The sequence below is a fragment of the Pan troglodytes genome, chromosome 10, assembly GCF_028858775.2.
Source record: "Pan troglodytes isolate AG18354 chromosome 10, NHGRI_mPanTro3-v2.0_pri, whole genome shotgun sequence".
In the NCBI taxonomy this organism is placed as follows: Eukaryota; Metazoa; Chordata; class Mammalia; order Primates; family Hominidae; genus Pan; species Pan troglodytes.
Genome location: NC_072408.2, coordinates 137,618,464 through 137,639,650, shown reverse-complemented (window position 1 = coordinate 137,639,650; position 21,187 = coordinate 137,618,464). Strand labels below are relative to the sequence as shown.

At 46.6% G+C, this 21,187-nt stretch overlaps 1 protein-coding gene and 1 pseudogene across 7 annotated transcripts in view; one reads left to right on the top strand and one right to left on the bottom strand.

The window, feature by feature from the left end:
* Nucleotides 1–21,187, top strand: part of STX2 (syntaxin 2) — a 54,578-nt gene that overhangs the window by 15,698 nt on the left and 17,693 nt on the right. For all 7 annotated transcript variants that reach the window (XR_010148207.1, XM_054664739.2, XM_009426576.5 and 4 more), the window contains exons 3-6: nucleotides 2,945–3,044; nucleotides 11,687–11,761; nucleotides 16,035–16,108; nucleotides 17,643–17,751. Coding sequence is in view for 6 of the 7 variants with exons in the window: in XM_054664739.2 (XP_054520714.1) it covers nucleotides 2,945–3,044; nucleotides 11,687–11,761; nucleotides 16,035–16,108; nucleotides 17,643–17,751 (358 nt within the window). In the remaining variant the exon portion in view is untranslated. The remainder of the gene's footprint in view (nucleotides 1–2,944; nucleotides 3,045–11,686; nucleotides 11,762–16,034; nucleotides 16,109–17,642; nucleotides 17,752–21,187) is intronic.
* LOC112205178 (small nucleolar RNA U13) lies at nucleotides 9,274–9,371 on the bottom strand (annotated as a pseudogene).

The window sequence follows — 21,187 nt, the reverse complement described above, 5'->3', positions numbered from 1 at the left end:
TTTCACATGGTGAGTGTTTGGTTAACACTAAAACAGTGCTCTGAAGGGTGGCCAGGGAGTCTTGTTTCTGTGAAGATGATTTATAATGTAGCCAAAGGACCCCTGTGCTATGTTATTCCCGGACATAAAATGGTAGCTGGCACCATTCTCTCTCAGTGCCTGTCTAGGTACAGGGTGTATAGCCCTGCGGTCTCCTGTTCCTCTGGAGCCATACGGGGGCTTGGAGTTAGCAGCGGTGTATATTGCAGAACTCTCCAAGAGTTAAAATAATGTTTTTTTCTTTTACTTTCTAACATATGTGTATTACTTTAGAAATGGTAATTTTTCTTTCTTTTTTTGAGACGGAGCCTCGCTCTGTCACCCAGGGTAGAGTGCAGTGGTGTGATCTTGGCTCACTGCAGCCTCCTCCTTCTGGGTTCAAGCAATTCTCTTGTCTCAGCCTCGAGTAGCTGGTGCTACAGGCACACCACCACGCCCGGCTAATTTTGTATTTTTAGTAGAGACGGCATTTTGCCACGCTGGCCAGGCTGGTTTTGAACTTTTGACCTCAAGTGATCTACCCGCCTCGGCCTCCCAAAATGCTGGGATTACAGGGGTGAGCCACTGCTCCTGGCCTGCATGATTCTTTAATACTTAGACTTTTCAAATCTGGTCCAGGGCTTGGGTTAGGAGTCCCTGGGGTCCCTTAGACCCTTTCAAGAGGATTCTGTGGTCAAAGCTCTTTTCAAAGTAATGCTAAGATGATCATTGCCATTTTCATTCTCTTATGACTGCACAATGATGGAGTTTCTCAGAGCCAACACACCAAACCCAGAAATATCTGTGATGATCAGGGTGCTGTCTGTTAAGCTGGACATTAGATTTACAAAAAGTGCAAATCACTGCCTCTGTTTCCACCGATTTTTTGGAGATCTGTTTTTCACAGAAATGTGTTATTTATGTTGATACGTGTGTCAGTTTCCTGCTGCTGCTGTAACAAAATCACCGCAATCACTGTGCTTCAACAACACGTTGATCACCTCCTCCTAGTTCTAGGGCCTGGAGAAGCTCAGGTGCTGGCAGGGCAGAGCTGCAAGCCTCCTGGAGCTGCCTTCCTCTCCATCTTCCGCAGGCGGCCTGTGTTCTTGGTTTTCCTCCCTCTTGAAAGCCATCACTCCAGCTGCTGTTTTCATGATCAAGTGTCCTTTTTCCAACGTTGGCTCCCTTGCCTCGTCTTATAAGGACTCCTGTGGTTACGTTGGGCCCACCCAGATAATCCAGGGTAGTCTCCCATCTCAAGACTCAATTTGATCACATCTGCAAAGTTCCCTTTGCTATGCAAGGTGACATATTCACAGGCTCTGGGATTAGGGTGTGGATTGTGCCACAACATGTAATGGTTAATAATTACTTCTTCCTTTTTTTGTTTTTAAGAGCAGGGTCTTGCTCTGTTGCCCAGGCTGTAGTGTAGTGGTGCAGTCACAGCTCACTACAGCCTCAACTTCCTGGGCCCAAGTGATCTTCCTGCCTCAGCCTCCTGAGTGGCTGGGACTGCAGGCATGCACCATTGTGCCCGGCTAATTTTCTTTTTTTTAAAAGTTTTTGTAGAGATGGGGGTCTCTCTATGTTGCCCAGGCTAGTCTTGAGCTCTTGGCCACAAGTGATCCTTCTGCCTTGGCTCCCAAAGTGCTGGGATTACAGGCATGAGCCACTGTGCCTGGCCTATAATTACTATTTTAAAATGAGGAAGGAGGTAGGAGCTGGCAGCAGAGCATCTTGCTCCAGGGCTCACCTTGCTGCTTCTGTAGCTGGATCTCCATCTACTGCTGTCTTCTAAGAACAGTTGCGACTTTAACCCATTTATGCGTAGTGTTCCATTATTGGAACGCTAAGCTTTTGCGAGTTATTTATATCCTACCGCTCAGGGTCATCACCAAGGTCTGATTTTTCACACACACACATTGCAGCCTCTGGCATAAATGGGTTAATGAGGACCAAACTGGAGAATTCAGGATCATTTCCCGTCTCCAGATCCTTAGTTTCGTCACATCTGCAAAGTATCTTTTGCCCTATAAGGTAACTCCCAGGCCCAGGGATCAGGACCTGAACATCTTTGGGGTCATTATTCAGCCTACCGTAGAGGTTTTTGAAGATAATGTTATGACTCCATCTAGATAAATCTTGCTAATGATATGTTACATTTTGAAACAAATATTGAATTTAAACATTTAGAGGTCAAAGATAACAATTATGAAGCCTTGGCTGTATGAGCTATAGATACCTCCTCCCATAAGAGTATTATTATTATTATTTTCTTCTTTATTTTCTTCTTTTTTTTTGAGACAGAGTCTTGCTCTGTTGCCCAGGCTGGAGTGCAGTGGTGTGATCTTGGTTCACTGCAACCTCTGCCTCCCGATTCAAGCGATTCTTGAGCCTCAGCTTCCTGAGTAGCTGGGATCACAGGTGTGTGCCACCTCACTTGGCTAATTTTTGTACGTTTAGTAGAGAAGAGGTTTCTCTATGTTGGCCAGGCTGGTCCTGAACTCCTGGCCTCAAGTGATCCGTCTGCCTTGGCCTCCCACAGTGCTGGGATTACAGGTGTGAGCCACTGTGCCTGCATGTTTTATGGGCTTACTTCCTGGTTATACTGAGAATGGGTATTAGTAGTAGTATGCTTCTAATTGGCCCATCTGTGTCATGCTTGGGACTTGACTAGAAATTTTTACAACCTGATAGGTTTTTCCGGTGAATGTTGATTGGTACTGCTTTAGGTATGAAGGTAGAAATATTCATAGGATATATCTTTATTTTTTGAATTTAACGATACCAGTGTGAGAATGGGAGAGGCTTTTATTTCTTATGTGGTAATTATTTATTTCCCTCCTTTATTCTTCCCCTTTTAGGGGATGAAAAGTGGTCACAGATTTGAGTTTGCCATGCTGTAATGACTCTCTCTCTCTCCTAGGTGGAGGAGATTAGAAACAGTATTGATAAAATAACTCAATATGTTGAAGAAGTAAAGAAAAACCACAGCATCATTCTTTCTGCACCAAACCCGGAAGGAAGTAAGTTGTTGTTCACAACAAAACGTTTGTCTGTCTGTGTGTCCCTCTGGCTGTCTGCGGCACAGGCCTCAACTCTGGCCTCACGGGAGATTCAGGGGAGTTTGTATGAAATGCTGACACCCTAGAGAGTCTGAGGCGTTTGGCCTGGGGCGAGCCAGGGCATCTGTATGTTTTTTTTTTCTTAAAGCTGCCTGTATGATTCTAGTGATCAGCCGGGGTGAGGCCCACTGATGGATCATGTCCTAAAGAATGCACGAAAGTGGCTTCGCAGAACTTAGGAGCCAAGATTAGACCACAGTTCAGCAAGACAGCATTTTCTGTTCAGAGGGCAGTGAATCAGGGATTGATTTGGAAAACAGTACTTGTAAGAGCAGAGTGAAATAGGAAGACACACTGAGGCGACTCTGAAAGTCTTGAGGAGCTTTTGTATGGACTGTGCTGCGCTCAGTGGCTGTGGGGGATGGCACGGAAGAAACGGTTTTCTTTCTTTACCTGCTTATCCAAGTTCTCCCTGCCTCACATTTGCTTCCTTTTGAATCTGAGGCACACAGGAGAGTGAAAGGAGCTCAGTGGAAGCAGCTGGAGAACCTGGATTTTTGTCTCAATTTGCTTCCCCGTGTTATTTGCATCTCCTCATTGGGAGAAAAGACATGATTTTAAATTAACTCAGCGTTAGGGGCGCGGGAGCTGTAGAGAAGAGTTTCATTGCTCTGGAATGATAAATATTGAAAGCTTTACAGGGGACATGGATCTGAGCAAGCCAGAGATTACAAATAGGAGTCCACACATCATGGTGGGGGGAGTTACTGTGTTAACAACGTTGAGTCTTTGAATCCATGAAAATGGCCCCTACCTCCACGACACAGGCCGCCTTTAATGCCGGTCTGTGCCGTGCTGTGGGTTCCGAGGAGGGTCGCGCACATCTTTCGTTGTATTTATTCCTAGGTAGTCAATGTTTTGATGTTAATGCAAGTCGTATGTACTTTAGTTTTTATTTATCTATTTTTTTTTTATTTTGAGACGGAGTCTCTGTCACACAGGCTGGAGTGCAGTGGCACAGTCTCGGCTCACTGCACCCTCCGCCTCCCGGGTTCAAGCGATTCTCCTGCCTTGGCCTCCTGAGTAGCTGAGACTACAGGTGCCCACCACCACGCCCAGCTAATTTTTGTATTTTTAGTAGAGATGGGATTTCACCATATTGGCCAGGCTGGTCTTGAACTCTTGACTTTTGTGATCCACCTGCCTCGGCCTCCCAAAGTGCTGGGATTTCAGGCATGAGCCACCGTGCCCAGCCGTATCTACTTTAAATGTCATTTTCTCTGTTTGTTGTTGGTATATAGAAATACAATGATTTTTGCATATTGGCCTTGTACCCCTTGCCTAATCAGTTATTAATTCTGATATTCTCTGTAGCTTATGTTGGATTGTCTCTGTACCCAATCATGTAATTGTGAATAAATAGTGACCGTTTTTTCCTTGCAGCTCTTATGCTTGTTAGTTTTAACTGACTTATTTAGCTGACCTCCAGTACAGTATTGAATAGAAGTGGTGATGGGGGCACATGTATTCTTGGTCTTGGAGGAAAGTTGCCAGCAAATACATTTTTTGTTGGAATATTACTTAGTGTAGCCGTACGTTGAAAAAATAAGAAAGTAGTATTAAATTGAAAAAGTGCATTTTAAAATTTTGTGTATCTTGTAAAATAATATTCTGAGCCTCTGTTTATGCCCTCTCAGTGACTCAGAAGTGTGTTTCCCAAAATGTTTCTGGAGCCGCCGTCTCACGAGCTAGTCCGTGCAGCCAGGGTGCTGCCTGCGGCCAGATCTTTCCGGGGACCTCTTCGTGCCGTCGCCCAGCCCCTCTTGGGAAGTTGCAGTACCCGTAGAATAATCAAGGCTCTGAGAAGTCTTCCTAGAAGGAAGCCTGTTTAGCTTTGTTTAGTGTTTCACACATTTATTTGCCCGTAGGACCTTTTATGTAACATCTGTTAACATCATGCTTAATGCTTAGGGAAATTATATTTGAATAAGTATCCGCATTTTTTTTGAATAATTTACCTCCAAAACATTTTTGCTGCCAAGTCATAGCAGAGAGAACTATTTTTTTAGTAAATTTAGAACTGTTACTGTTTCATGATAGTCCCTTTTGGGCTCTGAAGAAAACCATTGCTTTTTTGTGTTTTGTTTTGTGGCAGAATGTGAACCAAAATGTAGGCAGCAGCCTCCAGCCGCTTCCTTGGTCAGTCTTTAAAAAGCAAAATGCAGTGATTCCTCTCTCCCAGTGATGGGCCCGGGGTAACGCAGAGAGGGACAGGCTCTTGGCCTTCCCGCCTTGTTCCTAAAGGAAGAGGGGAGGGTGGGAGGGAGGAAGGGGGACTACTGTGCTCCGCCTCCCGCGTGTCTCCCTATTCTCGGGCAGGCGCTCTGCTTAGGTCCCGGTGAGCAGGGCGATCCCCGGGCTGCTGCCCTCCCGGAGGTCCCCCCGTCAACCTCAGGACCCGGGGCAGGGCTGGGCACGGCGGCCGCCAGGTGGCGCCAGAGGCAGCCGGTCCTGGGCGGGTCCCCGGTCCTAGCACCGCCCGCGCCGCGCCACCTGCAGCCGCGGATCCCAGGGCAGAGAGGTGGACGAAGGACCTTTTACCTGCATTTTTCTTTTTTCACTTTCTACTTTTGTATTATTTCTTTTTTCTTTTGTATTAAAAGAGCGTCTTTGCAAAACGTAGAAATTTCAGGCCCTCCAAGACGCGGATCCAGCCCTGCAGGAGCATGAAGTGTGTGTGATTCTGGTTTGGGTTTTAGTGACGACGAGGCTGGGATTCCCCCTGCAGGACGGCGGGGATTTGATTCGCTCCTGCAGTCAGCCGTCAGCCTGGCTTGCACCCTGTGTTCAGGTGCGGTCGTCCTGCGGCTGCGCACGCTCCCGTTTTCTCTGCTTCCTGTTCCCTCAGCCGTTCCCTGGGGCTCCGCTCCGAATGCGCTGAGACAGCGTCTGCACCGTCTCCATCTCCAGCGCCGCCTGCTCCCGTGCATTCTGTGCTTTTCTGCGGGAAATCAGACTCATGGAGACCCGGCTCCTTGTGCGGAGGCCCCTGAGGGCCTGGAGGAAGCCGCGCCTCTGTGGCTCTGGATTCAGATCCTGTCCCACCGGTTATCCCTGTGTGGCCTTGGACGCATCACTTAACCTCTCCCGGGGCAGTTCCCACACGTGTGAAATGAGCTAGTGGTGGCATCTGCCTTCCAGTGCTGTTGTGATTCTTCCTCCCCCGCCCTCTCCCCTCCACCCTCCAGAGGAGTCTCCCTGTGTCGACCAGGCGAGAGTGCAGCTGCGTGATCTCAGCCCACTGCCACTGCAGGCTCAGCCTCCTGGGCTCAGACAGTCCTCCCGCTGCAGCCTCCCGAGTAGCTGGGATTACAGGTTTATGCCACCACGCCCAGATAATTTATATATATATATATATATATATATATATATATATATATATATATATATATTTTTTTTTTTTTTTTTTTGTAGAAACAGCGTTTCTCACTGTGTTACCCCTCTCCTGTCCCCTCCCCTGCAGGGCATGGGGACAGCTCATGGGGCCTTCTCCCTTCAGAAACGAAGCCGCGCGTACTCCCCGTAAGGAGCTGCGTGGCCAGGCTCCGGCATCCCCTCCCACTGCAGGGCCTTCCTGGGGAGTCTCGGCTCCGGGACCCCTGCCCTGCCTCAGCCCAGCTGCCCCCACCACAGGCTGGGACCACCCCACCCGAGGCCTTCCTGCCCTTGCGGTTCCTCTCCCCTTCCTTCTTACCTCCTTCAGTGAAGATTCGCTATTATCTGAAATTATCCTCAGTTTAGTATTATTCTCGAAGGATATTTTCACTGAGTAGAAGATTCTAGTTTAGAAGTTGTTTTCTTTCACCACTCTGAAGATTTAAAACATATTTTTCCAGTGTCTTTTGACTTTACTTTTTTTTTTTTTGTCAGCTAATTAGAGCTTTTAAGATATTTGGTTTTTGGTCTTTGGTTTTAGCAGTTTTACTGTGAAGTTTTGAGATGTGGTTTTCGTTTTCTTTTTCCCTCTTCTTATAAGGCTTCTTGAGTCTTTGGACTGACGTTTTCTGGCTGTGTTTTGAAAAACTTTGGCCATTACTTCTTCAAATAGCATCCTTGCTCCGTTTTCTGTCATCTCTCTTTGCGGCTGGAATTGTATGTCTTTAGAGCGTTTCAGTGTATCCTTTCTGTCTCTCCTCTTTTGTTCTCTATTTTTCATCATTTTTTCTCTATATATTTTATTTTGAAAATGTTTTCCCTGACTTATCGTTTGATTTCTCTTCAGCGATTGTCTTTCAGGTCAGGGAATCTTTCTTCATCTATGGAATTATTTTTGGATTGGTTTTAACTCCTAGAATTCCACTTGGTTCCTTTTAATACTGTCCTATTCTCTGACAAAATTTATGATCTTACATTTTATCTCTTTGAATGTAATTGTTTTAACGTCTGTGTCTTGTAACTTCATTAGCTGGTGCCTCTGTGGATGGGTTAGTGTTGTCTGTTTTTGTTGGGTTTTCATTCATGTGTGTTTTTTTTTTCTTTGTTTGCCTGGTTATTTTTGATTGAGTTTTGAGCTTTGTATTGGAATTATTTGCAGTAATAATTTGAGTCCTGAATGGTATTTTCTTTTTAAAGAGATGATTTATTTTTATTTCTGGCAGATGGCTAGAAGCACCAGCAATTCTGGATCTAATTTTAGGGATTGAGATGATTTAGACTGAGGCTTCAGCCCCTGCGAGGGCCAGCTTCCCACCTGACTGTTCCTCCTAGGGCATTGCCTCTCCAAGTCAGCACAGTTTTCTCAGCTTCTCTGTAGCTCAGCTGCCTTTTATGGAGTTGGCACATGCCCCCAGGTAAAAGTGGCTGCAAAGGTGGGGCCCACGTCTTTGGGTTTTCTTCTTCTGAGTCTTCTTTCCTGCCTTGTTAGGTTTCTTTTGTTTTTATTTCTTTTTTTATTATTTTATTTTATTTATTTTCGCACCTTGTTAGGTTTCTAATGGCTTTACACAGATTTAAAAAGAGTATTGTGTCTACCCTTTCTTATTGTTCTCAGCAGCAGGATTGAGCTGAATCACCTAGGCCGCTGGAAGAGGAGGTTCCTGATCCCCGTCTGATCTCTGATTTGAAATACCACCTTTATCAAATGTGACTTTATGGCCTGCGTCTGCAGCTTGCGGGATCAGACAGGCAGTGCCTCTTTTGTTTTGCTGATGAGTTGCTCAAGCCCCATGGGCCTGTAGTGGCAGCAAGTTCACTCCGTCATGAGTGCCCCCCACCCCTGCTGTGTAAAGGCCAAGGGCTTTCTTTCCCCAGGGGAGTGAGTCCTGCTGTGGCCCGCCAGCTCAAGAGGGAGACTCTCATCCACTGGCAGGCCCAGCTCTCAGATCTTGTGGTTTCTGTGGCTGCGCGGTGGCTCAAGACCGTCTCCCGAGTCTAGTCGTCCTCAGCTGTGCTCAGGCGCTGGCTGGGCCGGACCCCTGCACAAATGCCCTTGCTGTGTGTACGTTTTAGCTTCGACTCCTATACTCAGCCCTCATTCCCCAGGCACAGTGGCCAGGCCTTGGGGGTGTTTGCATCAGCCTCACGCACCACAGGAGCCAGCACCCCTGCCACAAACTATGGACCTGCCACCCTCTTTATTCATAGCAAGTCTCTCTTATTCCTGTCAAATGCCCCATTTTATAAGGCATTTTGTGTTCCCTTTACTATTCTAAAATGAAGTTCATAGATGATATAGCCTACCTACCTCCATGATTTAAAAAAAAATATAATATCCAAACTAATATGAAGGAGACATAAAATGGAAGTAACTTACATATTGAAGTACAAATTGTATTGTGCAGGCTCAGGCACAACAGCAGAAAATAAAATTGAGGCGCTTGCCCCCCTACAAACAAGTGCTGTGACTGTCACAGCCAAGGCTGCAAGCTGATGAGGTGCTGTGATTCAGCTGCCGTTAGCAGGCTTCCCTGTGCTTTTCCTGAGGCAGTAGGTGTCACTGAAATAGACTGAAGTACAGCTTTCTTGCCATGCAGAGCGGTGACACGGCAGTTGCATTCCTGAAAATCCACTGGATATTGAAACGATGCAGATGAAAACAGGGCTTATTTATAAGCTGGAGTCAGGTTCTGGGCTCAGGAAAACAGGTCTTTTCTCCTGCCTGAGTGAGCAGCGTGCATCTGGCAGTTATGCAGGCCAGTGGGTGATGTGCTGACGTAATGAGGTTCGAGGGTGGCACATCTCACACGCGCACGAACACCCCGTCGTCACGCTCAGGAACTACAGGAGGATGGAGGCCAGTTCTTTGTTGTGTGGTGCTGGCTGGTGCCATTCCTGGCTCCTGTCTTCTGGATGCCAGTGGCTCTCCCTTTTTTATGATGACTGGAAATACCCCACAAATTTCAGAATACCCCTTGGGGTGGTAGAAAGATTCCCCTGAGAATCTCCCTTTAGAAACATGTTCACAGAGGAGAATCACGAAATGACCCCTTTGTGTCTAGTTTCTCTTTTTTTCTAGTTTCATCCATTATCAGAATAATTTTTCTTTGTTTTTTCTTTTTCTTTCCTTTTTTAAATAGAGATGGCATGTTGCTAGTTGCCCAGGTTGGCCTTAAACTCCTAGGCTTAAGTGATCCTCCCGCCTCAGCCTCTGAAGTAGCTGGGACTACAGGTGCACGCCACTGTGCCCTGCTTAAAAATAATCTTTTTAGGCTGGATGCAGTGGCTCACGCCTGTAATCCCAGCACTTTGGGAGGCTGAGGTGGGCGGATCACGAGGTCAGGAGCTCGAGACCAGCCTGGCCAATATGGCAAAACCCCATCTCTACTAAAAATACAAAAATTAGCTGGGTGTGGTGGCGGAGGCCTGTAATCCCAAGCTACTTGGGAGGCTGAGGCAGGAGAATCGCTTGAACCCAGGAGGCGGAAGTTGCAACGAGTCGAGATTGTGCCACTGCACTCCAGCCTGGGTGACAAGAGCAAGACTCTGTCTCAAAAAAAAAAAAAAAAAAAAAGTCTTTCTAATGCATCTTTGCTGATGTCTTTCTTTGCTGAGAAACCTTCAGTGCTGACTGGTGCCCTCAGTAAAAGCCCCAAACTCAGCTGGGCCTGCACACTCCTGCCCAGGCAGCCTGTAGTTGGCCTCCTCCCACGCCAGTCACTACAGCCCACCGTCCCGCTGCTCTGTGCCATAGACCCTTCTTCTGCCTGGAATGGAAGCCACCAGTCTCTCCACTCCCAGGTCAGATGTCCCCTCCTGTGGGACAGCTGCAGTAGACGCTTCTCCTCCTCGCTGCCCATGGCATTTTGTGAAACCTGTCTCGTCCGTTGTTAGTTTCTGCGTGGCATTGGCACTTCCTGGGTTTGTCTTACCTGTTTTTTACCGAGTTGTTAGATCCCTGGTGATCTTGTTAGCCTCCTTAGATGACACGGGCCTTCGCACACAGAAAGTACTCAGTAGGTATTACTGGTGCGTGACCTGTCACCTCTGGAGATCACTCAGTCTCTGATCTGGCTCTGAAACCCTGGACGAGCCAGGCTGCGTCTGATGACTGTAGCTGAGCATGGAAAGAAGACTTAGCACACACTTGTGTGCAGTGGGTACTCGGGGCACCCTGCGTATGCTCAGCTGAGGGGGTGCCAGGAAGAGAATGGGCATCTCTGAAAGCTTTCATTCTTGGCCAAGTTGTCTACGGCAGAAACATTTGCCTTTTCCCCGGCTGATGCGTGTGAGATTGAGTGAGAGAGGCAAGTGCAGGACTCTCTAAAACGACAACAGGACTCCAGAGACGGGGCGGGGCCCTTCCTGTTTCAGCAACTTCTGCCCAAAGGAGAGAGAAACCCCCTTCCGGTCACTTCAGCCACTGGACTGGCAAATGTGAGTGTGCGGCATGGAGCAGACATCCTGCCACCCTCCCTGGGCTCTGGGGCAGCTAGGCATGAAAGCAGAGGCCGCTATGACGCCCTGGGTGGCCTTAGGTCTCAGCACTGCCCTGGAGTGTCAGCTACTGCTCTGCTGGCCTCCCTCCGTGTTAGGAGGCCGGCCCCTGCCTCCATTGCCCGCTGCTTGCAGCCCTGAGTGTCTGAGAAGCCAGGCCAGGGCGACCGGCCCAGCAGCGCTGAAGTGGTGGCTGTGATTATTCGGGCGTTTTGGGGAGACAGCTGACAGCACAAGAGAAAAGCACACACACGGGAGACTTTGTTGAGATCATCGTTACGTCTCCGTTTTCCTTTCCCAGGTCTAGGTGTTAGCAGTGGATTTAGGCAGCAGTTTCATTCATGGGTATAGACCAGCAAGTCTCAAACTTGTGTCACCTGGAGGGTTTGCTAACTCAGATTGCTAGGCCACTGTCCCCACCTCAGTTTCTGAGTAGGTCCAGGGTGGGCCCCAGGGATTTGTGTTTCTACTAAGCTGCCACCTGATATTTATGAAAGCTGCTGTCTAGGGACCCACCTTGAGAACCACTGGTATAAGCGGTAGTTTTTCTTACAGAAAAAAAGTGAATATTTACTAAGGATACTGTTTCACTTAAATTTATTGGATATCATTTATGTTGGATATTATAGCTCAGATGCTGTATTTTATTTTTTTATTTTAAATTTTTATAGAAATAAAAGAAGAGCTTGAAGATCTGAACAAAGAAATCAAGAAAACTGCGAATAAAATTCGAGCCAAGTTAAAGGGTAAGTTTAAAGTTTTATGTTTAATTATTGATGTTGGGAGTGTGGGTATTTGTTATTTTTTTCTTTATTGGTTTTTGTTCTTTTACCTTTTTAAAAATTAAAATAGTGACTGCTTTAAAATAAATTATTTGTATGTAATTCAGAGTACTAATTCATATTCAAAAAGGTTATGTGTTTGCTTATAAACTGTTACACTGTTACATTTTTTATGACATTTCAGGCTAAGTTGCAGATGTTTGGGAAGGTGAATTGCCAGGCTCTTCTTGAATGGACCCTTTAATTATTGCTCATTTCTTTCCAACTTTCTGTAGAATTTATTCGATGATGTTTGGCATTCCACTTTAGCAGCAGTAGTTTTTTGGGAGGCTTATAGCTTTGTCATGTAAAACAGGGGACTTAAACAGAGGTTGCTTTTTCTCGATTTGGTAGAAAACATGTTGTATTTGATTTTTGCAGAATGGCATCAAGATCAAAAACAATCTCTGTGCAGATGATAAAATACTTTTATTACGGCAGGTTTCAGATGTGTGCAGAAGCAGAGAGAGGCGACCACAAGCCGACCCCCCAGCTCCACAGTTCTCCATGAGCTCCCACCCCCACCTGCTCCCAGACTATTCTGAAGCCCATCCCAGGCATCTGAGATTTCATCAGTGTGTATTTCAAAAACAGAAGCTTCCCCAAAAGCACAACCACAATTATATCTAAACCCAAATTCATTATAATTACTTAATAGTACAGAATATCCAGGCAGAATTTCCCCAGTGGTCTTACGATTTTTTTTTTTTTTAAACAGTTTGCTTGAATTGAGTCCCAAATAAGGACCAAACCCTGGCTTTTAAAAATGAGATTCTCCCTTCATGATTTTTCTCTCTGCACTTTTTCCTTTGGTTGGTGAAACCAGGTCATTTGTCCTACAGAATCTGCCATGCTGCAGATTTTGCTGATTTTACCTCTGCAGCACATTTAATAGGCTCTGCCGTCCTCTGAATTTGCTGTAAGTTGGTAGTTAAATTCTCCAAGCTTTATCTGATTCAGGTGTTTTTTGTGGGTTTTTAAAATGTAAAGATGCAGCATCTGATTACAGATTTTATGTCCTCATGGTTACGTTAAGATGTTAATGGTGGCCGGGCACGGTGGCTCACGCCTATAATCCCAGCACTTTGGGAGGCCGAGGCGGGTGGATCACAAGGTCGGGAGATCGAGACTTATCCTGGGTAACATGGTGAAACCCTGTCTCTACTAAAAATACAAAAAATTAGCTGGGCGCAGTGGTGGGCGCCTGTAGTCCCAGCTACTCAGGAGGCTGAGGCAGGAGAATGGCGTGAACCCGGGAGGCAGAGCTTGCAGTGAGCCGAGATCACGCCACTGCACTCCAGCCTGGGCGACAGAGCAAGATTCCATCTCAAAAAAAAAAAAAAAAAAAAAAAAAAAAGATGTTAATGGTGACGTTAACATTTTTTCTTGGCTCTAAGTAAGTTCAGTAAAATTTTAAATAAGATGTAACATTCTTTTCTATTCTGTGATATTGTCAAAAATGGATGATTATTTCCAAGATCCATAATTCATTAGAAGTTGCAAGCAGTAATATCCTGATTTTTTTTTTTTTTTTGAGACAGAGTCTCACTCTGTCACCCAGGTTGAAGTGCAGTGGCACAATCTCGGCTCACTGCAACCTCCACCTCCCGGACTCAAGCGACTCTCCTGCCTCAGCCTCCTGAGTAGCTGGGACTACAGGCGCCCGCCACCACGCCTGGCTAATTTTTGTATTTTTAGTAGAGATGGGGTTTCGCCATGTTGGCCAGGCTGGTCTCAAACTCCTGACCTCAAATGATCCGCCAGTCTCAGCCTCCCAAAGTGCTGGGATTACAAGCATGAATATCCTGATTTTATTCTTCCTTCTTTGTTTAGTTGCTGGAATAGTTATTTAAAAAGAAACCTTTCCCCTTCAACTCTTGAATTGGGTAGTTTGGAGAATTTAACTATGAGCCCACAGTAAATACAGAGGACAGCAGAGCTTACTGAATGTGTCGCAGGGTGAAATCAGCAAAATGTGCAGTGTAGCAGGTTCTGTAGGACGAATGACCTGGCTTCTCCAACCAAGGGAGCCAAAGCACATTCTGGGTCACAGATCATGGAGGACAGAGAGGATCAGCGTTGGACTCTCTCTCTGTCTCTGGTATAATTTTCATAGGTCAGTTCCCTGGAGTCCTCCAGAGATGACCAGGGAGAGTCTCTGTTGCTGCTTGTCGTCCATCATCGTGAACACATGGATTTAAACACATCTGATGTTTTCATTGCTGCATTATCCTTAATGCTCAGATGGTCTCTTTGGCTAGTAGGGTGGACTCTTGAGTCCTTTTGGTAGGCCCCTCATTGTCTGTGACAGCTTTTCCACTTTTTGCTGTGACAAAAGTCCCCATGCTCATTTCACCCCTTTCCTCCCTGGGCCTGGCATCAGCCATTTCCCCAGAAAGCCCTGCTCCTGTGTCTGAAGAATGTGATCTAGACACCGAGGTCAGCATGCTGGGGAATGTATTGCTATACATGACGATGACCTGACCATTCTTTCCTAGGCTTTTTCAGTGGACTGGGCTAAGATTTTTTTAAAAGATAAAATGAATCATGATTTGTTACTGAGAATCCAAATTAAATTAAGAATAAAGGAAGGACTAAAAATTTTTTTGAAAGGATTTTTACTTAATAAGGGCAATATTACATCTTTATTTCCTTTCAACTATGCCCCAAATTCTGGTTCTCACTGACACATAATTATTCACTTGCTATTCATAGTACACACAGAACAGACTCAAAATAATTATGCCAGCATCTACTGTCAAGAGTATGATTACTTAAAGGTTTATTTTTTTATTTTTTGTGTCATTCTTTTTGTCTATAGGTATATCCCACTGGGCTATATAATCAAATTACTTTTTGTTGTTGTTGTTGTTGTTTGACCTGGGGTCTTGCTGTGCTGGCCAGGCTGGAGTGCAGTGACTGTTCACCAGTGTGATCATAGTGCACTACAGCCTCGAACTCCTAGGCTGAAGTGATCCCCCCAGCACTTGTGACTACAGGTACACGCCGCTGTGTCCAGCTACAAATTACTGGGTTTTAAAGTTGCTTTGAATAGTTTTTCCTCTGTGTGTTTGTTTATTTTTTTGAGATGGAGTTTTGCTCTTGTCGCCCAGGCTGGAGTGCAATGGCACTATCTCGGCTCACTGCAACCTCCGCCTCCTGAGTTCAAGCAATTCTCCTGCCTCAGCCTCCCGAGTAGCTGGGATTACAGGCACCCGCCACCACACCCAGCTAATTTTTGTATTTGTAGTAGAGACAGGGTTTCACCATGTTGGCCACGCTGGTCTCGAACCCCTGGCCTCAAGTGATCCGCCTGCCTTAGCCTCCCAAAGTGCTAGGATTACAGGCGTGAGCCACTGCACCCGGCTCCTCTGTATGGTTATATCATTAACTTGACTTACTGTTAGGTTTGCTTTATTTTTCCTTTGAAGTTTAGGGATTAATTTTTTTAAATTTAATTTTGCATTAAGTTTTGTGAAGTATTTATGTCATTCTGACGTCAAATATATAAAACATATTCGGAGTCTAGCTTCTTTCTTCATCGTCCCCTTGTTTCTCCTTTCCCTTTAGTGGTACCCAGTTTTAAAGTTTGTTGGTTATGTTTCCATTTTTTTGTATGTATGTTTTCCATGTATTTGTATATATGTGTGTATATATATCTGTGTGTATCTGTGTATATATGTGTGTATGTATATATATCTGTGTGTATCTACATATACATGTTTTCTCTTGATGGGGTTGGGCGCAGTGGCTCGCACCTGTAATGCCAGCACTTTGGGATGCCAAGGCAGGCGGATCAGTTGAGCTCATGAGTTCGAGACCAGCCTGGGCAACATGGCAAAATCCCGTCTGTACAAAACATACAAAAATTAGCTGGATGTGGTGGCACACGCCTGTAATTCCAGCTACTCGGGAGGCTGCGGTGGGAGGACTGCTTGAGCCTGGGAGGCAGAGGTTGCAGTGAGACAAGATTGTGCCCCTGCACTGCAGCCCGGGTGATAGAGCCAGACCTTGTCTCAGAAAATAATTTCCTATTGAGGGATTGTCTTTTTAGTAGATTGTTTTAAAAGGTCACTTGTTCATTAGCTTTAGTTCTATAAAGATACTTCAAAGATAAGAAATAAAAGGAATTTGAAGTCAGGCTTAGAACATTTTCATTTTTAAATTTGGAAGGTAATTATTTCCTATTTGTTCCTAGCTATTGAACAAAGTTTTGATCAGGATGAGAGTGGGAACCGGACTTCAGTGGATCTTCGGATACGAAGAACCCAGGTTTGCTATCAGCCTCGTTTAGATTAAAGTAATGTCGCAGAATAAGTGTTTTTACTTTCTTCTTGCAGACTCTGAATAATTTCATCTTTACTGTCATGCTTATCCTCATAGTATTTCTGCACAAAAATAATATAGTATTGTAAAACAAAAGTATCTGAGACAGAGGTTTATTTTGCCAAAGTTGAGGACACACTTGGAAAAAAGAAATACAAATTAGAGTAGGATCTGTGGTTTGTGCCTTTCCTGAAGAGGGTTTTGAGGACTTCAGTATTTAAAGGGGAAAGAGCGGGCAGGAGAGGAAGGAGGAAAGGGGAAAAAAAAGAGAAAAAGCGGGGGTAGGCAGCCGGGTGGCCACACTGCTGTGAGGCTTTGCTCAGGGCTCACTGCGTTCACATTTCACATGTGGGAAGAGAGGAGTGGGGGTTGATTCTGCACTCCTCCCGTGCCCAGATCCGCCTCTTACGTGGGCCAGTGTGAGCCTGAGGTGAGGGAGGAGCTATACATGCATTTCTCAGGGGGGGCCGAGGGTGACTTCTAGTCTTGTCTTTGTCCTGTACCTGTGAAGATAAGCGGCTAATGTACATTGTCAGGGTGAGATTCTGCAGAACTCTGTTTTAGTTTTTGGTAGGGGGGATATGGATTCTGAAAGATTCTGGGACCTACGAGGAATTTCCTCGTGAGCACTTTGTGCAGGAGGCTGCTGGGGCGATGTGCAGCCTTCTGTCACTGCAGCCATCTGTTTGGGAAGAGGAGGGAGGGCAGTGTTTTGCATGACTCAGTTCCCAAGCTTAACTGTCCCTTTGGGATAGTGAGTGTGAGGTCCTGCGATTTTATTTTCCTTTCACAGTATTTATAGAAATCTCTTTATTGTGAAGAAAAATCTATTCGGTCCATCAACAGAGTTCTATTCCAAAGAGTAGGGAATTATCCAAATGATTTTAGTGTTTGTGGTAAGGCCGCCACGTTTTAGTGGTTTGTGGTACAGCCCAGAGGAAGACAGAGCCCTGAGGCCTCGAGGGCACGAGGCGATGAAGCACGCGGGCTCTGGGGTCCGCCTGCCTGGGTCCCCTCATGGGCACAAGGCGATGAAGCACGCGGGCTCTGGGGTCCGCCTGCCTGGGTCCCCTCATGGGCACAAGGCGATGAAGCACGCGGGCTCTGGGGTCCGCTTGCCTGGGTCCCCTCATGGGCACAAGGCGATGAAGCACGCGGGCTCTGGGGTCCACCTGCCTGGGTCCCAGTGCTGATCCGTGTTTATCAGAAAAGCCTGTGACCTTGGGCTAATGACCTCAAAGTCATGGTTTTCTTTAAGTAGGGTTGTGACCGGCATAGTAGGGCTCTTGTAAAAATTAGGTAAGATCATGCACGCAAAGTTCTTAGCACAGATGCTGCCATGGGGACTTTGCCATTATCATTTTCCATTTGCAGGAGCAGAATAACATGTAGTTTGAGTTTCCAAAATGCATGTCTTGCATGTCACTTTCAGTAGAAGGCATGGCCCTCAGATACGAATGTAGTTTTCCTGTGTTGTTAGCATTCGGTGCTGTCTCGGAAGTTTGTGGAAGCCATGGCGGAGTACAATGAGGCACAGACTCTGTTTCGGGAGCGGAGCAAGGGCCGCATCCAGCGCCAGCTGGAGATAAGTGAGTAATGGAGACTCCGTCTTTGTTAAAATCATGTTTTTCTCCCTTAAGGTCTCACTTCAAATGACTTTAACTTCAGAAAAGGAAATCCATGTCTATTTTCACCAATACTGTAAAACCCAAAGACCACTCGTAGCTTCCTATGCCGTGAGTCGGGCAAACCTGTTCTTCCTGTCTTCAGGAAGTCCTAAGCGGTGGGGTTTACCTTGCTCATTGCTGTTGCTTTTAGAGTTTCAGGGAGATTGGGAGAGTGCTCAGTCATTTCCTCTTTGAGTGTTTCTGTGTCCTCAGTCCCGTCCTGCCCTGGTTCGGGGGCATCTTCATGGCTCCTCACATCTCTCCTTGTCTGTGAGCAGAGGCAGTGGCCCTATTGCCCCAGACTCTTTTCGGGGGTGTCTGTGGGGACAGTCAGCTGTGGCAGTGGAGATGGCGCCTTCTTCGGGGACAGACGGGTCTGTTTCAGGGATAAAGGTTGGTCAGGTTTGCAGACTCCCCATTGTGAAAGATTGGGGTTCCCAAGCTCGGGTCCTTCAGCTGTGACACAAACCCACTGTGAGGACGTCCCACTGCAGCTGCTCTGCCTCTCCCCATGAGACTGGGGGCCGTGGACAGCTGCTCATGAGCCTCAGGTTGCCTGCTGTGCTGTGAGTAGGAAATCCCTTTGTCCCTGACCTGGGGCCTTGGACCTTCTGCCGGCCTCCACGGAGCCCTGGCAGGCCAGCGTGTCAGCTCGCAGGTCAGAGGAAGCCTCAGGCCCATCCCGGCTCCCAACGCCGCACATCCCCCTCAGAGAATGTTGTCATATGCCCGCCAGGCCGCTTGACCTTGTCCCACAGCTCAGCGAGGCTCCTCATGTTTTAGATACTCTTTTCCAGTGTGATTGGTTTTGGTCAGTTTCTCTTGCTTGTCTGATCTGCCTTTAACCTCCTCTGGTGTATGTTTCATCGGAGACACTGGTTTCTGTTGCTAGTTCTGCTGGGTGTTTTACCTGTCTCCTGTGTTGCTCCCCACTGTACACCTGGGACGCACTTGTAGTAACTTGAACCGTCTTTGTCTGCCAACTCCAGTGTCCTGTCTGCTCTGGTTGGTTGATTTCCTTCCTTTCTGTGGCTTGTGTTTTCCTGCTTCTTTGCGAGCCTGGTAAGTTTCGAGTGTGTGCCAGACATTGTGAACATTACTTTGTTGGGTGCTGAGTATTTCTGTATTTTGAGTATTTTTGTAAATCTCCTTGGGCTTTGTTTTAGAATGTAGTTAAATCATATGAGCATGGTTTAGCCTTTGGGATCTTGCATTTAGAGGGAGCAGAGCAGCTTTATTTGAGGGCCTGTCGTTCCTCACTCCTGAGGCAAGACCCTTCTGAGCACCTGCTCTGATGGCCGTGAACCTCATGGCACCCTCGTCTGCCTGGCAGCGTGTTCCCTCTGGCATGCTGGTCAGCACTCCAGTGAGCATGCGGGGTCTGTGCAGCTCGCTCTCTGCATCTCTCTCGTCTCTCATACTCCATCTTGCAAATCCAGTTGCCTTGGTCTCCCCTGAGCTCTGTGCCTTTGCCTTAGGACCTCCCCTGGGCTCCACCTGGGCCCTTTCTGCTCTGTGGCTGACACGAGAGTTCCGTCTGAGGGCAGCAGCAGGCTCACCTGGCTTGTTTCCATCTGTTGGGAATCAGTGTGTGGCCTGATGCTCAGTGTCTTGGAAATCATTGTTTTGTAGATTTTGGTGGGTTTGTTGTTATTTCAAGTGGCAGGGAAAATACGGTCCCTGTTGCTCCATCCTGGCAGAAATGCTCAATCATGATGTCGACTAGACTGCTTTTCTATGAAAAAGTTTTTACAAACCACTTTGACTTCAGGGATCTGTTAGTACTTTTTAAAGTGAAAGTCATCATTACAGGCAGCCGGTTGCACTGTGAGGATTTATGCTCTGGGACTCTGTGGTGAGCGCTTTTCTAGCACAGAGTTCCCCAGCCTGGGGTTGAAGGCCCCGCACCATCTCTCCTGCAGGTCCATCCTGTCTTCACTCCCCATGTGAATCCGGTGGTGTGATCAGATCACCTAAGTCTCTTCTCTCTTTCCCACATTATTCTATCTCAGCCCACAGAATTCATTTCCAGTTTCTTCTCTTGCAATCATACTCTATCGAATGCAGTACTGTTTGTGAAAGTGCCTTATAAGCAATGAAGTATCATATACATGTTGGGAGTTTTTTTTAGTAATTCCTTTAAGTCTGTTAAATTCTAAACCCTCCATGTGGCTATTCCGAAGTGAGCAGGTCTATGCAAACTCACCCCCAAAGGCTGAGCGAGCTGAGACGCCAAAGAAAGAGGCTAACAAATCCAGTTTCTCAGAAGGAAACATTGGCTAGGGACGTACGAACAGAAGCCCCCGAGAGACAGAGACGGTGGACCCCACAGCCGCCTGCCCTCAGAAAGTGTTCTTTATACAGCAGGCTTTCAGGGTAGAACGTGTGCAGCCGGCCCTGTCTTCTGACTTGCTTGACAAGACTTGCGACCACTGGTCAGGCTGGATGAGCATCTTGATGAGAGGTTGCCTGTGCCGGAGGCATCGTCTTCAGACCTCGTTGCAGAACAGCTTGGCATGCACGAGTCGAGCATCGGTCATCACGGTGGTTTTGCTTCAGGATGGCGTCACTCTGGCCACACAGCGGGCTGTCTTCATACGGTGGCCTTCTCCAAATCCTCGCACCTAAAACCATTTGTCCCCTTTCTTTCTTCCTTCCGTCAGCCCTGTCATCAGGCAGGTTTCTTACCTTGTGTCACAGGATATCTTTTCCTGTGCTGTATGCTTTGTTTCTTCAAATGGCAAGTGAGTTTCTTCTTGGACCAGGGCATGTTACATAGGTCCACAGTGCTTTCTCTGGAATGGTTGGGGCTGTATGTGTTTCAGAGTTCAGAATTTTTCAGATTTTAGGAAGATAGTACAATGTATAAGAGGTGTATTATGTAATCCCCAGGTGGGGTCTAGGACTGCACCCTGTAATCAGGCACATTCACACAGCTCTCCAGTGAAATGTGAGTATTCACAGTAAGGGGGAGGAGTTAAGATTATAAATAGCCATGACTCAGTTTAGGTCAGATTTTGCCGCTCGTTGAATTTTGACATCGAGCTTAAGGAAAACCCAGTTTTCATAATGTTGTGGATTTCAGCATTCTGGATAAGGAATTACGAATGTACACTGCATTTCACATGCCGTAACCCCAGGCTGTTTCTCAGACTCAGCAGTTAGCCGGTGGGAAGAGCTTTGTGAACATGAGACATGAACTGTAACTTTTAGTTTTTAGTTTTTTTTTTTTTTTTTTTGAGAGAGAGCCTCACGCTGTCACCCAGGCTGGAGTGCAGTGTTGTGATAACCACTTATTGTGGCCTTGAACTCCTGGATCCAAGGGATCCTCCCACCTCAGCCTCTCGAGTAGCTGGGA